We start from the raw sequence: 19,570 nt of genomic DNA, 5'->3' as shown, positions 1-19,570 counted from the left end.
AGGTTATCCATGACCTAAGAGAGATTGTACGGTCGCAGGAGATAAAGTGGATGAGATGTGATTGAGGCTTACTCAACAATGGGAAATCAGAGACTGCTTTGTGCACATCTACACAGAGACATAATTAACCCCTAACATCCCGGATCAAGCTATTACACTGGATGGGCAGACCTTGTTCAGAGCCAACAGGACACAAGACTCTGATGCAAATTCAAAAATGCACTGCAGGAATTGTATGATAACATCAGCGACAACAAGCCAAAGCAGCTGGATGGAATTTTCATAGTAGGTGATGATTTTAATCAACTTCCCCTTCAACTCCAAAGATGTAGCAAGATCAAGGCGAAATCTGAATGTCATTTTTTTTAAAAAATGACTAATAAATCTACCTTGTACCTTGTATTTTCTTTGTGACTCTCACCTCGGAGTACTTCCCTCGGTACTTCCCCAGGCTCCTCTCCACTCTGAGCAGTCGGTGCAACAACTGCTCTTTGGAAAGGGACTCTGCAGTTCCTGGTGGCTCCTCAGCCTCACTCTCAATATCTGATGGGGGGTCATATGTGGGGGCGCCAGGGGAGTCGTTTTCTCCCAATGGTGTCAGGGAGTCACGCGATGAGCTTCGGACCAGGTTTTCTTTCGAAGGAGAGCGAAACAGGTTTTCTGCCCGACTGGCACCACCACGAATCAACGACTCCATTGAGGGAACCCTTAACTGCAGTTTCTGGGCAAATGACTGTGTCTCCTCTCTCTGCTGGATCAAGAAATTGCTTTAAAAGGCCATCTCAAACAATGAATGAGCAATAAATCAGAGAGGAGGTAAGAGAAGAACGGATAATGAACGTACATGAGGAGAAGCGCTTCCATCTCCATTGATGCTACCTCTGGGAGATCTTGCTGGTCCTTTAGGGGTGCTCTGCAGATAAAACAGATTATGAGAGAAAGAAAAACTGTGCCAGTGAACTTGTCCTGGGCCAGTTAGTCATCCACACCCAGCGTGGCTCTCCCTGATTACTCTGGAGGGAGCAATATTAGTATTGCTGGGAGCAATGCAGGGGCAATGGGTACCCTCATGCAACTTGGAAAAAACAGAGGGGTTAAATACATAAAAGAAGGCATCTCTACTGTACATTGAACAAAAAAAGGGTTAAAACTAGACTACAGAACAGCCATGAGGTCAGAACAAACAGACAGTTAATAGTCGAGAAGGAGAGCTGGTATTGTATTAAAGATGCTTGGCAGTGCCGTGTGCAGCTGTATTACAAGAGCACAAGAGAGTCCTATTTAAAGTAAGTAAACATTTTGCAGCTCAGTTGGTTTAGTTGACTTGTTAGAAGCAGAATCGGAGTAAGCATATTTCCTCCTCCCTTGTCCAGCTCCGAGCTAGTCCTTCCTCTGGATTATGTGTCTGTCCTGTTTCTTGTGGGGAAGTCCTTAATGAGACAGGATCTGTTTTTGCTTGCTATGCAGCAATGGCCATCGTAGTGTATTTCTTTTGTGGGGATGGTGACGTTTAAAACCAAATGATCAAATGTATTTATTCATTTATCTGTGCACTTGGCCAGTTGTTAGATTCAATGTGTGTGTGTTTGTGTGGTTTAACAAAGCTAAAATAATTTAAAGTAAGCATTAATTTTACTGTAAGTAATAGAAGTTCACTTTTAATAAAGTCAGAGATAATTTTGTCTTTACTTTAACTGATTCTCACAGCTTCATGCCAATAAACAGGAATAAGTGACTAACTTTAAAAACTCTATATAGCATATTATACTTACTGACTACTTCTCCGTCTGTGTCATCCCTTGGAGATGCCCGTCACCAACCAAGACTTGAATGCCCCTACTGTGTTTCAGTACTGCATGTCCAAACACTTCCCAAGTCTCACAGACAAAACCTGATCGACTACGTTCAAAGACGTTCTGAATCCAAAACACTGTTGCTTACAATAGTAAACACGGCAACTGTTACCTTGATCAAGTACCAAGCACAAACATATTTTCAACAGACCAAAAGATTCCTTCAAAAAAGCTCTCGTCAAAAGACAAACATAGCTGGTGAAACAAGTTGGTTCCTCCAAAATAAAATGTAAAAAATCAACAAAAGGAGTGAATGGATGAGATAGATTGATGGGATTACTAGCGCTGGATTGAGCAATTTACACTTCGTGTAGATAACATTTGAATAAAATGTAGATGGAAAATGACAATGACAGTGATGAATTTAAGTTATGTGTGGTTAATCACAGGACATGATATTAGCACCGATCGTATCTGTAGCTGCTACACATTAAAGCACTCAAGACTGTAGAGCAATAATTCAATTATGTATTAGTCAATTATGGACAAAGTACAAAAGCGGTTGTATCAACAGAGGAAAAGTCGTTAGGCTACCCTGATCATTTTAATTTATTTACATATTTTATATGCTAATTTCTCAATTCAATTTTATTTAGGTGTGGGTGTAATAAAGAGTCATAGGGCACAGAGTTCAAGACTCAAACATTAATTTAGTCACTTAAAAAGTACACCCTGACTGGCATTTGGTGAACACTGACAAGGTTGTTACCACTGACCCCAAAAAGAAGTTCATGATTTTTACAATGAATGGCACACTATTTTTGCAAATATAAATACTCATATCACTGGACAATTATAAAAGTATTAAAAGTTCAGTGTGTAGGAGTTAGAGCTATTGACAGAAATGGAATATAAAAATTAGGTTTTCTGTAGAGTCCAATCACCTTCAAAAAATAATAAGAGCGTTTTCGTTATTGAAGGATGAGTTGTTTATATCTACATGGGGAGCGGGTCATTGTCCACGGAGTCTGCCACGTTACACCACCATGTTTCTCCCCCGCTCAGACCAGACTAATCATCATTAACAGCCCCTCCGCGAGATGCAGTGTTGGAAAAAGGTTCACTGAAAAACGCTTTTTTCCAGTATTTGCACTGGTTTTAATCACCTGGTCTGTTTATTTTGGAGATGAGGAGGCCTCTGCTGATAATTCAGCTCCCTATAAAAATCTCTAAACAATGAATACTGAAGAAATCCAAACAGGGAGTTCATGCTTAGCACATGGGAGAACTTTTAGCTTGTTGCCATCTGCAGTCGCCATCTGCTAGATGCCACTAAATCCTACACACTGTTCTTTAAATATAAATTGTTTGGGTAAACAACCTAAATCAGCATTTTAAATTAGAGTTTTATAATAGATGTCCATTAAAGTAACTGCAAATAGCATGCCAAACTCCCTTCACACAGAGCAGTTCATTAGTAGTCAAAACACAATTATCTATTGTACATCAAACAAACATTCACATTAAAGGTTACATGTATCTTAGACATTTAAACAGACATATACGAAATGTTAGAAACATGATTTTACTGTATGCATTTAAAACTGTTCCTATCACAAAAGATTAATTTTTTCAAATTTCGTTGTCCTCCACTGCTCTCACTTCTTAGACGTACGAACACACATCATCTAGCTTTTGAGTTCCACAAGCGCATCTACAAGGGTGCTCTGGTTTGTTTGTTTATTTGGAAAAGTTATGCGAAATGCAGCATTTCAACTGCTTAAAAAGTGTGTCTATAGCTTTTAAAATGAAAACGGCAACTCTCCAAATAAACAGACTTGTTGGGAGAGGGGACAGAGGCCATCAGGCAACATCACAGGGTGTTGAGGGTCTGTACGGCAAGCAACTAAGGATACCTAAAGACGAGGGGGCAATATTCAATTCTGTGACAGCTCATAAGAACTGAAAGGTGGGGCAATAAACCAACATACGGCAGAAAAGCACACAAGCTTCTATCCCAAAGTTTAAACCATAACTCCCATTAGATGCAGGGTTAGCCTAGATACGAGATGCCTTCTTGTTGCTAAATCCAAAGGAAACAGGAGACAGAGAGCAGGGAACAAGCTGTCCCTACGTGGGCCACATCCTCTACCGATTCCCCAAAGGCACGGAGACAGGAGGAAGGAACAGGGCAAGAGGAGGAGGAGGAGGAGGAGGAGGAGGAGGAGAAAGATGAGGAGGAGGAGACAGGAAGTGAGGACAAACTCACCACACTGGCTACCTGGGCCGTTTTGGGTCGTTTTGAATGGTCCAGAGCAAAGATAGTATATTCAGAGAGAAAAGCGGGCTCTGCTATCATCCCGGCCAGCATCTGACCCCGTCAGTGCAGTAACGGGACGAAAGGTGGGGAAAGGAGAGGAACACAGAGAGCAATGAGAAAAACAACACCATGAGTGTGAAATAGCGCTGAAGGGAGTGTCCAGCCAGACTGTCCAGACGTGGCTGGCCAAGAGAGACTGAGATGGATGAAGAGATAGAGAGAGAGGGAGAGAGATGGAGAGAGAGAGACAGAGAGACAGAGGGTGAGAGACTACATGGGACAGGAAGAAAAATAAGAAAAGCGGGAAAGTGTAACACTCAATCAACATTAATGTTATGAATAACAGTTTGACATCTCTGCATGCAGTCTTAAATTACGATGACGTCAAAAATAGGCTAAATTTGTTTCCAATAATCAAATACACACATTTTCAGAGATGTCAAAGTGTTACAGATTTGTGAGGTGAAAAAAGATGCTGCAATGATAAGAAGCTTCTACGCTGAGAGCAAATGGGCCCAAAGTTACAACAACACATCGGTGCTTCCACAGGATAAGGGAGAAAGTGAGAGTATAGAAACCTGAGCAGAAAGGGGCACTGTCACTATTCCAGTTCGGAGTCTGCAGTGTTGAAATGTAGAAAACGTGTCATGAATGAGTGATTAAGCCCATTTTTTGATCTCAAGATCAAACAGCCGAAACTGTTAACATCCATATCTAAGCCCTAAAATAGATGTATTAACCAGCTGTTGCATCATCAGCCTTACAGTCGTGTTTGGTACCTCATTGCTGGTCTACCTCTGTCAAATGAATCAAAGAAGTCTTGCAAAAACTTGCCCATATCCACTGGAGGAAAATATTACAACAAATCACCAGAGAGAGAAAAAAAAACTCAGAGGAGGATACATCAATTATTCATACACAGGATGAAATGTGATTGACTCTCCACCATTAAAATGTTTTTTTTTTTCAGAATCAGAATCTCTTTTCACAGAATAATAAAGATATATATGTTGTTGTTTCATCAGAGGAGCTATTGTACATATATTGCACAATATTTAATTTATGTTAGAAAGCTTTTTAGCAACAGACCTAATAATAATAATTGGCCGAGCGCTTTTAAGGATGAACATTACAATGCCATGAATTTAATCTTAATTTCTACGTCCTTTTCCCATGCGATAATACATGCAGTTAACTGTAGAGGAAGCTTAACAAACCATACCTGCATATGAAGTGATCACAGTGCTGATTGCTCTACAAGATCAGTTTATGGCAATGTTATTCCAGCTCATGAAATCATAAGGACCCTTTGGTGACAGGTTGCCATCTGCTGCCTAACATGACGGAACAGCGACGATGCAGGAATACTATGCATATTTTATCATATTAACAAATTATGATCAATTCAGGACAGAGAGTTCAGACTATTTAATTTGAGAGTAGATAATGAGTACTGAAAATGGGTAGCCTGCACACTTTGAAAACTGAAAGCACTACTTAGTCACTGATTTGCTTTCACATGGCACAGCAGTCAAAAAGGGACTGGTTTGTTATTGACGGAGCATTAAGCACAACAAAACACATGACTGACAGAAACATTATTCTGTGTTGAAAATTAGAATATAAGCCGGGGAGAGAACATGACACTTTTGCAGGCTGCAGTTTGAACTCAAAGATATTAAATATTTAGCTTATCTATCAGAAGCTGACCCCATGCTCACCTCTCTGTCACTGGGAGCGGGTGAGCCATCATGAAGAAACGGCGGGGTTTGACTGCTGCGCCGGTCAACACTGCCCATCTGTTCAATAAAAGAAAAAGAAAAAGAATATCTGTATCAAAACACAGCATCCTGCTCCACAAATCTCATACTTATACCTGTGCTCTTCTTTCTAATTCTGATAAGGTTTTGAGAATCCAAGTATTTTAGTTACTTGACATACATTAATTTGATAGCAAGGCAAGGTAAGGCAAATTTATTCATACAGCACATTTCATACCCAAAGGCAACTCAAGTACTTTCTAGATTAATCGAGTCAAAGTTAATTAGAGCCCTATAACAAAATATGCCCAAAAGGGGTGTAAAAATAGTAATTTCAACTCAATTTCAACTTGATCCATAATGTCCAATATCACAAATCATTATTAGCCTCAGAGGGGTCTTCAACATACAATGTGCCACTGTAATACGTCTATTTTCCTATGCTAACTATTCTTGTGATTTTACCCTACTGTTTGTCAGTCTTCACCTTTGAACCCAATCAGCTTTGGGTTTTACAACAAGACAATGGGTGACGTGAATTGCAAGCACAAAAAGTAGCAAATTACAGTTTGCTCCACACAAGGGCCATTAAGAGAAACTTAAACCATTAATAAGACGTGGGCGAAGAAATATCATGCAATATGAAATATTGCTTTCTTACATCAAAAGAAATCTGAAGAAACTTACAATAGAATATATATAGAACATACAATACAATTACGACACACTAACCACAAATATCAAGCAGTTGCCTTTTACAGCTGCTAAGGAGGTTTGACAAACGAGTACATGTAGGTTTTGCATATTAAAGCAAAGCCAGACAATAGAGCCGTAAAGAGACCGAATTATGTGTCCAAAATACAGTGACCAGCTAAAAGATCTAGTCAATATCTGCAAAACATTGACAAACTGCACTGGCAAATAAAGACAGGTTGAACCTGACCAGCGGGGTTACGATGAACACAGGACAAAGCAGCTTTGTAACAATGTTTGTAATGATTATTTACTTAAACTTCCTTGATGAATTCCACTTTCTCTAACGTTTTATATTTTTGTACTGTGACGGCTGGCGTTTGACACCGGCGGGATTTGCATGTGTCAAATAAAGCTGCCAGCTGACATCCACTTGCAGCCAACGCAAGCAACATAAAACAGACACGCCCTTACTGTCTCAGTTTCTATTACAAGATTCACTGACAGAGTTTTAGCTCGACGAAGTACACGAGCCTGTTGGGTGGTTTTTTTATACGTGGGGCGACGAGATATACCAGTTACAAGTTTTAGCAGCAGCTGATGACAGCTAAGTTGGGCAGCTAAATGATTAGCATGGTGCTGACGTTTGGAGGAAAGCAAAAGGGCAAACTGAGCATACAAGTAAACAAAAGTTAACCCTTTATTACGTTATGTCAATTAAATATTACTAAATAAACATTTTCGGGGCATGAACCTCGAGCAATGCGAAACGACAGCTAACTTATCTTCCTGAGCTAGCAGCTCAGCAATGTAAACAGACATTAGCTTAGCTAGTTAGCAACACACAACCAACCTGGGCCTGCTGTTGTGACTGCGCATTCCTCTGCGGCGACTGCTCCTCGTTAATCTTCTGCTTCAGTTTTTTAAACATCTTGTCACGCCTGTGTAGATAACAGCTGACGAGCAGATGTCTCCTATCCGGCGGAGATGTATTTTTGTTTTAGTTTAGCCTGACATCCAGTCCTCGGTGTCAGACTTCCTTGTTGGTTTCTGATATCCAGCAGGTGACCGGGCTCTCTGCGCATGTGCGGCCAACGTGGAGAAAAACTGAAACGTCAGAGTTAAAGGGACAGTCAGAGATGAATTAGCCACAGCGCCACCTGTGGAGAAGACTAGTAGCACCTGTGATGTCCCAGGTAGCTCTCAGTAGATCCTTTTTTAAATTTAAATTTGAAAAATTTAAAATACAATCATGTTAAGAACGGCACCGCAATCTTTAAACATTAAAAGCCAGAAATATAAAAACATATATCCCAGTCAATTGAAATGAAATGAAAGAGTGGAATGAAATAGATGGATAGATAGATAGATAGATAGATAGATAGATAGATAGATAGATAGATAGATAGATAGATAGAACAGAGAATAAAGAGCACACATTATTAATAGAATATAAAGGAATATGCTTAAAAAAAACTAAAAAAAAAACTAAGAGACTGTACATATATACATATATACATGTGTAAAGTGCGGAACAGTATCTGAATAAATAAAAATAAAGTCAGCAGTGTAGAGTGACATGGAGCTAAGTCCGGAGTTTAATGCGCAGACAGAGGTGAGTTATTGTACAGATAAAGCAAAACAAAAACATTTGTGGGGTTACAATATGATAGAAAACAAACCAGTAAACCCCATAGAAAGCAAGGACTATTACTTATAGTGCAAGAGACTTAGACATGACATTGTACAACTCATTCAGGGACTGATTATCTTCATCTTTATGAATGACTTCATTCTTAAAACAGCTTATGGAGGGCTGGCTGTTGGTTAGTTTTCATTTGCACATGTGAATATGATTTTCACCCAGAATAATTTTACCATTTTTTTTTTTTTTTTCAAATTTTCTTTCAGAGACCATCCATATAGAGGGATTTTCAGTCCCAATATTCATCAAAATGTAAACATATTGCCAAAATTGGTAAGTAGCCGAGCAAGAGAAAAACAAATGCTCTGTAGTTTGGGCTCTGTTAAACAAAAACCACATGGCTCTACTTTAAAATTTCGTAGGTTTGCTGCAGCCATATATATTGTTCATGCTCTCAATAGTTCCTGCTGGTTGAATGTGTTAAAATTGATCCTCGCTAAGACTGTGAAAGAGGCAAGTCATAAAATGGGACTAGGCTACAGTTCAGTAGTTTTAAATAACTTATTTAATGAGCAGTTGCTCAAAGAAGCATCAGTCATTTACTCTGACTGTGCCTATCCCCTAAACTCTGAGTACAAGCTATTACCTTCTGACCTACACCTAAGCTCCAGGAACTCCAATTCTGTCTCCATTCATGTTTTAAATACTGATAGCAGAAGGAGGCAACTGGTCTGATTGTTCATTACCTGTGATGATGATGATGATGATGATGATGATGATGATGATGATGATAGGGTGACAGTGAATGTGCATATTGTACTTGTAGTATTGATTATGCTGATGATGATGAGGATGTTGACAGTAACAGTAGTGACAGTAACAGTAGGCCCTATGAAGTTACGGTGGACACGGTGTTGTTGTTGCTGTATGTTTCTGTGTCATATTGTTTGTGCTTTTGTGTGTTTTTCCTATGTTTTGCACTTGCTGCAAAACAAATTGCCCTCTGGGATAATAATAAAATTGAAGCATACTTAGTTTGTTAGTTTGATCCATGCAGAATTGATCAGGATGTAGTATTGAAGACAAACTTTCACATTCATATTTTCTGATGTGAAAACAGTGAAAATACTTCTAAATCTTAATTTGTTGAAACATATGTTTTGTACATGTATTCTTTCTCTGTCTTATCCCTTTATTCATCATCATTGAATCTGTCTGGGACAAACCCCAGGTCTTTAAACTTTTAAAACCATGCGCCAAATAGGAACACAAAAACCTAACACACTTAAAAAATAAATAAATAAATAAAAGTTACTGCAGAGGAGGTTTTGCTTGGACAGAAGAGGGCACTGTTTCAACACGTTTTACTGAGATTTTGCTTCAGGCCAGTTGAAAGCTAAACTACCAAGACTTACATAATGTTTTAAACTGTATGTGCTATTGAGACTACTTCATTTCCCTGCCAAAAGAACATTAATCACTTTCTCTTTATTCTTTGGCGGCATCCTTAAAAGTGAACATCACAGAGAAAAGCTGCAGTGATACCAGTGTTGCCATTTTAGTGGCTTTTTGTATTGTTATTAATGCCTTTGTGTTGCTACACCTGGACCAGTTTCAAAAAGAACATATTTATTTTTTTATGCTGCAGAGGGGATCAACAACTCATAATGTAAGGGCCAACAAATATATTTTTTGTGAAACTTGGAGAATTTGTTTAGGATGAGCCAGTACTAAGCCACAGTGATTTACAAATATTAGTTTTGTTTCATTAGAAACATACATACACTACACACACAGATCGGTGTGTTCTTGTTTATTGTTTATGTGATGATCTGTGGCAGTCTCTGCACTCTTATGCTTTATATTAATCTTATATCAATGCATATCTAAAAATAGAAAGTCTGTATGTTTGCTCTTCATCTGAGTCATGTCCTTGGGTAATATAATAAAAACTGTAACAGACAGAGAAGTTCACACTGTGGGCGTGAGTAATGGTTTAAATAGTTCCTTCCTTTGGGATCTGGCCATGTGCAGATATCTGATATAAACACATCTGAGTCAGACTTTGCTGTCTAGTGGAAAAAGAATAAAAAACATGCTGTTGTAGGCCCTAAATGCATTAAAATGAGGACTAAAATGAAGATATGATTTGCATTTTTTCACCATTCTGGCTTTAGTGCTTACAACTCAGCAGGGCTTTTGATCTATGATGGGTGCCTGGAACAGTGAGTATGAACGATGGGTGGTTAACAGCAGAATGATGGAGCTCTCCTATACAATGCGGCAGTCACTGCTTCACCCTGAGGTTTACAGCAGAGAGCATATATAGTGAAAACAGAGGAATCAGCTGCTGCTTGTTTGCTATGGCAGTTTTGTTTCAGACAGCAGCTAAATTTTATAATACACTACAAATATGAATGTATGAATTTGTGAAATATTATATAATTTAATGTATTTAGGCCTTGAACAATGATTTTAATGTAAACATATTAGAATTTGGAGGGGAAACATCTCTTAACTAAGACATCTGATATGTATCAAAGGGCCAAACTATATATTCAGCTTATTATTATGCGATTTTTATGGGGAGTCTTAGTTGGAAAAGTAACTAATTAAAGCTGCTAAATAAATGAAATCACAATATTTATAAAGTATAAAGTAGGCTAGCATGAAATAGAAACACTCAATAAAAGCACCTAAAAACTATATTTTATCATTCCCTTTCAATCTTGTGGCTTGTTTGTAGGATTTCAAACATGAATGTATTATTATATCATCCAACTAATGAATGTGCCCGTTCTAAACTGAAATATACAGTATATGCCCGTTTTAACTCAGGAACTTCTCTGAGCCTTCCTGCAAAGTTACAGACACCCTCATGGACAGCAAGGAAAAGACCACCAAGCACATTCTCTTGGAAGTATGGCTTAAGTCCAACAAATATGAACTCCAGAGTATTGTGCACCTTAAATTTACTGCTGACAACACAATGAGGCTCAGAGACCAGATCAATGAGAAGAAATCTGTAAATCCTCTTTGAAGGTTATTGATGCCCAATTAAAAGCACATTTGCAGGACCTGAAGTGCAAGCAAATATTTTAGAGCTTGATTTTTTTCAAACAACTATTTGCAATACAAAGAATAGCGTCCTGAGCAGAGAATTAAGTCACACTCCATGTGTGTGTGTTGCAATCCAAGCTTCTCAGTTTTATGTTTTGGCAGCCAGGCCAAAACATAAAACAATTGGGGGTTTTTTTCTCACTATGGTGAAGGCTTGACCCAATCTACTCTGCCTTTGACTGACTCTTTGCCCTCATTGGCTGGGTTGGCCAATCAGAGACAGAGTAGGGAAGAACAGGGCGCCTCATGCCTTCACCATTGTAGGAAAAAGATATCATTATCCCTAATGTCCCACTGGCCAGTTAATCACTCTTCACTGAGCTGGTTAAGCCTATTCTCAATCCAAACTCAAAAAAATAGTGCCTCTTGCTCAGTGCTTTTGGAGTATTGTGCGACGCCAAAAGGCATCTTTCACATGCGCATGCCGCGCCGCTGGATGGAGCTGCTGGATGGAGTCACTGGATGGAGTCACTGGATGGAGTCACTGGATGGAGTCACTGGATGGAGTCACTGGACAGAGCTGCAGGACAGAGCTGGTTGTGGTGTTATTATACACTGGCGGACAGCTGGATGGCACCTACCACATCCACATGAGAACGCGGTCGGACAGAACATGTTGTGTGCGCTTGAAATGCGGCAGGACGGTATCAGGTTGAAATGCTGCCAGTATTGAAGTAATATAAGGAGTGCAAGGGTGCCTGTAGGGTGGGTAAGTGGGTGGGTCCCACAAACAAGAGTCTTTCATGCAGGAGTCCAGTGTTTGTGTCATGTCTGAATGTGATGATTTTTTTCTACACCTTACCATGCCTCCTTCTAAACCTTACCATCTGTGCCAGAACATGCGTGTTTGTTGATGTCCTGACGTTGGTTGCCATGTGCTGTTGTTGCCTAAACATGCGCTGCCTCATCCAACCATGTGCATTTGTTGACATCACAGCAGACATGGAAGTCCACTAACAAAACAGCAACAACAAGTTGGGATAAAACCTGCTGGGGAGTTACTGCTAATAACAGTCTGTGTGGAAGCGAACCCTGAAGTTGACACTGTTCGCCCTGTCATCACTGTTGCCTTTTTTAGTACTGTTAGCGCTTTTAGCACTGTGAGCACGGCTATCACTGCTAGCCACCGCCATTTAGGCTCAGCCATGTCCTCATTTGCTTTTGATGTCAAAGTTGGGAGGCATGTACAGATAATCCCAGATTTTGAATGTCGTATATAGCACCCAGAGGTATATGGGTCCTCATAAGGGTGCCTCATGCAGTGTCTCCTGGATACTAACATTAAATATAATTGTCTCTCTGGAGGCTCCCTCCTGAGAGAGTGGGTCACACTGATTAAATATTGATACACTTCCTGACTCGATGCTTGTCATGGCTCTTTCTCACCTCCCTACTCTCTAAAAACCCTTTCCACAATGCGGACAGGATGCTGGCCCAAAGGACGGTCATCTGAGGTAGCCTCGCATTCTCTGCTGTCATGTTTCATGTCTCCTCTTTTCTCCTTTATTAAAACTGTGAACTAGTAAACCTGTCTTCCTATACAAGGGGTTAAACAGGCTATAAAGGGCTTACTAAGAGTAAAATCCCCACCACAATCTGAATGATTTCCAGTAACCCCACTGCCAAAGACAAGTTGACCTGTTCAAAGTTTAAGTTTTTATTTATTATTGTCTGTCATGATTTTTAAAATCTGCACCCTCAATGTGTGCCCATGTTATTTTAGACAGATGACGTCCATGTGGCTTATTTGAGCAGATTTTACTGGAGCATACAAGCTGACTCAGCAGTCTAATTATTTATTTTTGTCATGGCAGTAGGACAGCGATACATGTTAGACATATAGATTTCCAGTCTTGCACATGGTTTATTGAGTTGTGTAATAAACCACCCAAATCTCTATCAAACTGCCTTTGCTCAAATTTTGCATGCTGTGTGTGTATCTGTGCAAAGAGCAAGTGTTCAAAACACCAAGAAGTAAATATAGCACATTTTAGTCAAAAAATGCTAATGAGCTACTATTTATTTTTATATATATATATATTTTTTGTTATCTTTGCTAGTCAAATATTACTTTATATTCCTGTATTTGTAGGTTTAAAATGTGTCTGTTTTTTGCTGAGGTTGATATAACAGCAGTTTTTGGACACTGATGTGATTGATGATTAAAGGCTGGCACACTGACCATCTCTTGCCCCTTTCCCACCTCCCATGGTGTCATCATCTGGTTGTTTTGTGCCCATGCCTCCTGTCACAGTGAGGCCGTGCCAGCTTGAAGAGCCTGTTTCAGAAGCAGCTCCACGGGCACATCTTTGTCACTGGCATGGGGATAAGCATTGCACAGCCATCATCTCTTATTCATGCCCTGTCCACAACAGTGGCACATGATGATTTGCAAACCTTTTAACATAGCCTTTTAATGAGCATTTGGTTAACAGTTATCTGACTGAATTGTAGTGATGAAGGTGTGATAAGGCCAAAGTCAGCACTAGGAAGTTTTATTTTAAATCAAAAGGTCATTGGAAGTTTTTGGGGAGCATTTTAAATGCTCCCTCATCCCTGTGTCCGCTCAGATCAGTATCTTTGCCAATCAGGCATTGTTTCTGCCCCTGTCCCTGTCTCTTTTTCTGCATCTTAACAATATTGTTAGTGTGGTATCTCAAAAAGTTTTAGATCGATTTTAACATGGTCAACCCTAATCCCAAATCCCTCCCTAACATTAACCTAACCCTAACCTCCACAAATAGCGCCAGGCTTTGAAGCTAATTTTACACAGTGGCCAAACATGGAATGACAACTTCAGGGTCCCTTTTTTTTTTTTTTTTTGATGCTATTGGGCCCAAAAATACTTTTTTCCTATAGGCTCACATTCTTAAAAAAGACATCTACACATCTGTGGAATTTTTTTTTCACTCCCCAATACCTGTGAAATGACGAGTTTCACTATATGAATTTGATCTATTCAGTCAAAAGTCTAGAGGAGTAGCATGATTAAATCACTTTTATGCCGATTCAAGCTAGCAGAGCGCTATACCAGAAGTTAGCCACTCTGCCATCATGATTATCTCATGCGCTTGGTAATTTCGCATCCTGGAAATTTTGCGTTTTTGAACGGGCCCCACTCCCAACTTTGTATCCAGTTTTCTTTGTACATCCATAACCCCTGAGGTGTCTCTGATACTGAGGGAACACAACTCCCTCTAGGGAACCATGATCTCTGTGGTGTTTTTCAATGTAGCTGTATGATGCTGCTGTGGTTTAATGAAGAGTGGATCCACTAGATGGAGCTACTTCTGCATTACAACACACCCACCTCTCTCAGCAAAGGATAAGGCTTTGTGTAATGAAAACATTGCAGCTCAGCCTGTCTTATCTGGAACAGCCCACGATAATTCACTGTAGCCTAAAGATCTGTTGCAACAACAGATGTTCATCATTGCTCACAAAGTTACCGACAGCTTGCATCCTCCTCCATGTGAGAACTTATCACAAGACTGTTGTCTCAGCAGATATTTTGACCTGTCATACCAAGACAACATAGGTGTAACTAATGACATTAATGATGGTTCTGTTCCATTTAGGTGAGCCAATAAGCCATGACGGTGGGGCAAACTGCACAATTTTCACAGCAGACATTTGACTGGTCATGGCAGGAAAAGCACAAGTGTTACTAATAACATTAACGATGGGTCTGTTTTATCTATGTCCCAGTAAGACAGTGTGACAGTGAGCCCACAAGTACAATGCCAGGATTTTTATGTTTTTCCAGTGAGGTGTTCAAATGTCTTCGGTGAAAAAGGCTTATACCAAAGCCCTCAAATCCAATCACCTGTGAGTTAAATTTTGCAAAGTACACTCTTCTTTCCCTTTATTTAACCAACTAAAAGTCTGATTGAGTTTGAAATATTTTTTTCAAGGTCTGACCTGTCACACTCGTGATGATTTTAGACAATGAACATGCTAATGCTGCTTCATTTTTACAGAACATGGTGCTTGTTTTTTTTTCCCAACCTGTCTAAACATCTGACAGCTTGTTTCTTACCAGTACTGGATTTCTCTGGATGTGAGTGTATTCCCAGATTTTAGTGATCAGATTAGTGAATCCAATATCATGGGTCATAAAGACGCTGTATGTAACTCTCGAGAAAGATGAGACTCATTCCCAGGACATCAAACATCAATGCTTTGGGGTTAGGACTCTGACTGAACCACCAACCCAAAAGTTCAACCTGGGAATTAGACTGAACGATATTTCTCCAGAATTACAAAGTGCACCTTAAAGAAGAAAAAGTAGGACCCCAGTTGTAATAAAGTGGATCTAGCCTTACTTTTATGGCTCAGTAAAACAATGCAGTCAGTTGGAACATGTCCATAGGGGCACAAGCAGGAAGTTGAAGGCAACAGAGAGCTTCTGGAGAACTACTGTGGTAAAAGGGCAGGTATAATATACACCACATAGTGTGGGGCTAATGAGGGAGTTTGGAGCAGAGCAAATTAAGATTAAGGGGGTAAGGGAGGGAATGACAAGAGAGGTTAAAGCAAGACTATAGCCCATTTACACTGTCTGTTCAGGGTGGGAATTTCATGCCATTAATGCCGCCTTGCCGTTCTGTACAGAAAGTACGATCGCAGAGTGAGGGGACACGGTTGTCTCGCCTTTAAGCCACCGTGGGAAGTAAAGAAATAACACATTCTCCCTTTAACAGATGAAAAGTCAAATTATTAAGCCAAAAAATACACGTAAAATACACCTGCTTAATCCAATACACTCAGGGTTACGTCACCTAGAGCCTTATTTGGTGTGGTATAACCAGTACCTTATGATGGCTAATGCTTCCACCGCGCTATTGTTACACTAAGTATAGCATTTAGCATTATATATGTCACCGTTTATGTCACTTTCAGCTACAGTAGCCACTGATTGTCAAATGTCTCTCTCAAGGTCCTCAAATGAAACTAGGCTGTCTACGCAGTGCAAAGAAACAAAAACTGTTAAAATTGGTGGTACAGAGAAAGAGGCAATCGTAACGAAATCTTGATCTCAGTTTTTTCATTTTTTATTTTTGGCCCTCGTTTGCACTGTGCTGGACGCTGTATGGCATGTACTTCCTGTTCAGAAACTTCTGCTTTTACAACTAAAAAGTGCTCGAAAACACGTTTCTGAAAACATTTGATAAAGGAAATAGGCAATAATTGTTTTGATGGAAAGCTTGAAAACTGGCAAAGTATCTCTTTAAATGAATGTCGGCCTGACAACAGAGCAAAAGACCCAAAAAGGTTAGCTCTGTATGTTGTTATAACGGTCTTTTCCCCAGGCTTAACCATGTAAGCCACTGACCATATCAGTAAGAAATTCACTGACAAGATGACAGATTATTTTTTTCCAGTATTACTTTAGGAAAATAAACACATGCTTTTAGTGTGATGGGCACTGGCATTTTACTGACTTTTCTGACCACTATTTTACAGGAATAAAAGATCTGAGCTGTATTTATTTACACAGTTCAATTTATTTCTACATGAAAAGTGACTACACTGACATAAATCAGAATTTAATTTTCTGCCAGTGCGGGTTACTAATAAATCTTGAATAAAAGGAAATGTGGGATCTTTGAATAATGTAATGGAGCTGCCAACCAAAGACCTTTGAAAGTTTCAGTGTGTAGGTAAATTATGGGTTTTTTCCATCCTGACACTTTTCACACATTTTTTTTTACCTCATGAATGATGGGAAGACATGATTCAACATTTATTCATATTCCTATAGAGAACAGGCAGCTATATACCAAACCAGAGTCTCTCATGAGCTTGAGTACTTGTCCCAGACTTTGCATGTTAAGCAGTTAAACTGCAGTCTCCCTCAGAAATAGAAGCCATTATTAAGACTTTCCCCACAGGGGATTCACACAGATCTACACACTCCAACCCAAGACATAATTGCCTTTTCAGTTTCTTCTTTTTGTTTCATCAGTCAGTTTAACATAACTTTTTAATTGCAGCGGTAAGAAGAAAAAAGACGGATCCTGCTCTGTATTGATTTAGTGTCTACATTTTTTGTTTGCTTTCTACTATGACACACATAGAAATAACAAAAAAGGAAAACTGAACATCAAGGGTTAACGAAAGAATGATGAAACATGTATCTGGTAATTGTTTAGGCTGTTTGAATACTGGTTGTATTTTAGTTTGCCTGATGATAGTGATATCATTCATTACAAAGACCCCTGCTGTTGAAAGATTCAGCATCTTGTGAGGAGGAGAGTACACCTGGATGAACATGTTTTATGTAAGGATATCTTTCTGGAAGGCTGTGTTGGTCCCAATATTATTATCTCTCGAGCAGCTGGATTTCCACCCGTCTCTGTGGTCAAAGCCATTGGCATTTCCAGATGGCATTAACACCCTGGTGCATAAAACAGCATACTCATCCCAGTTTTATCTCATCTACCAAGCTCATTAGTGCTTACTTCTAGCTATTTGGCTTTAAAGGGCAGAAATATTGAAAAGTAAATCACTTTACTATATTGCACATTACATTTTGTGCTTATACCTCAAGGCTGTAGCAACTATTGAGGAAAAAGAGATCATATCCTCACAACTTTCCCAGTAATTTGGAGATTTAGGCAACCAAGGTGGAGTTCACATTCCAAATTAAAAGTATACTAACAGCTTTATCGGCTGATTTCAGTGTCTTTTCTCTGAACTTTCTTTTATATTTGACCACTATTACCAAAAATTCATTTCTTCCCAGATATTTTGTCTTGGCATTGTTTAAATCTTAAAGTGAGAAGAGGTTTATGAAATCAAACCAATTTTTTACATTATGGTTGACAGTTTTGTTTTCAACAATAGCTATTCAATATATTTGCATATTGTAACAAGCTCCTTATTTATTCTTTTTCATTGGCAGTGGCAGAGTCCACCATTCTCGCTGTGACTTAAAATTACGGATTTAAGATTGAGGGAGGTGATGCATGCATGTAATCCAGTGATACTGTTTGATTTCACCTCAATGATATCAGCTGCATTCACTGGACATTTCCTACTGCTGCTGTTTCACATTAAAGGGGACCTATTGCGCTTTTCTTATTTTCTGTCAAATATTTAATGTTACAGTGTTGGTTGTTCATATCAAACATGGCTAAAGTTTGAAATAATATGGTAAACTCATATAAAAGTAATTCTTGTGAGCAAAAATGTGGAAAAAAGATAATGAGAAACTTTATAAAAAATGCAAAAAAAAAAAATAATAATAATAATAATAATAATAATGGTGGCAAGAAAAGTATCTGAAAATTAGCCCAGTGGAGTTTCAGACATTTAAAACTAAATAGGAAAAAAATGTCCAGAAAACTAAATTTATAGTTATTATAATTATATATTTAAAATTATTTTATATATTAAAATAAATAGATTTTTGTAGCACTTTCATATGGTAATTTTGTTTTTTACTTTTTTAGGTTATTTCCTCGTAACTTTTTACTTATTTCTCCATAATCTTGGTATCATTTCTTGTTAAGTTGCTCATTGCCTTCTTCCCACGTTTTTGAAAGAAATCAAGCCAATTTAATTTAGTTTCAAAAGGGTTAATTTAAATAGAACTTAAAGAAAATTAAATTAAGCTTTTCAAAATTTAAACATTTAAAAGACTCTATTTTTCATTTGCTATCATAATTATCTGAAGGAGGGTGGGGTGGGGGACTAACCACTTAAATCCTTGCTGCGGCCCACCAGATTGTTTTACATCTTTATTATACAGACATAATAGGACACTGCTTTGTATGGATATCAGGCAGGAGGAATTGGCGTTGCATAATAACCGGTGGGCTGAAACTTGTCACTTTTCTCCATGGATCCCACCACGTGGGCACCAATTAGCCTCAATGCTGATATGACTATGTATCTAATTAGATACACTTTTACATTTTTGAACTACTAAATGGCATCTGGCACCACAGATAGAGACTCATCTGTTGCTGACAATGATCAGACAAACATCACTCTAGCCTGTTAAAATGTCTCCACTGTGTCCTTGCAATGGCCACGATTGTCACGGTGCAACCTTGAATAGTGTTTGATAAATTCAGGAGAGAGAACAGCTGCAAGTCTGGTCTCACAATGCACAGGCAGGGGAGGCTGCTTTTGGGCAATGGCAAGAAGGGGTTATCTATCTGTCCCCTCATCGCCATGCCAGTGGTAATAAAATGCTGCTTTGTGGCAGAGGATAAAAGCAATCCTGCTG

General features: G+C 39.0%; 1 protein-coding gene across 5 annotated transcripts in view; it reads right to left on the bottom strand.

The window, feature by feature from the left end:
- golga4 (golgin A4) overlaps positions 1 to 7,652 on the bottom strand; it is a 28,947-nt gene extending 21,295 nt beyond the window's left edge. For 2 of the 5 annotated variants that reach the window (XM_042501530.2, XM_042501532.2), the window contains exons 1-5: positions 7,420 to 7,652; positions 5,835 to 5,912; positions 4,063 to 4,164; positions 845 to 913; positions 422 to 751 (exon numbers count right to left, since the gene is read on the bottom strand). In XM_042501530.2, the coding sequence (XP_042357464.2) occupies positions 422 to 751; positions 845 to 913; positions 4,063 to 4,164; positions 5,835 to 5,912; positions 7,420 to 7,497 (657 nt within the window). In that variant the 5' untranslated portion in view covers positions 7,498 to 7,652. The remainder of the gene's footprint in view (positions 1 to 421; positions 752 to 844; positions 914 to 4,062; positions 4,165 to 5,834; positions 5,913 to 7,419) is intronic. The other 3 variants (XM_042501531.2, XM_042501534.2, XM_042501535.2) reach the window with 3 other exon arrangements.
- Positions 7,653 to 19,570: the final 11,918 nt, after the last annotated feature.

The sequence above is a fragment of the Plectropomus leopardus genome, chromosome 13 (genome assembly GCF_026936395.1).
Source record: "Plectropomus leopardus strain MGB_pleo_1.0 chromosome 13, ASM2693639v1, whole genome shotgun sequence".
Taxonomy (NCBI): domain Eukaryota; kingdom Metazoa; phylum Chordata; class Actinopteri; order Perciformes; family Serranidae; genus Plectropomus; species Plectropomus leopardus.
This window is presented reverse-complemented; position numbering and strand designations above follow the sequence as displayed.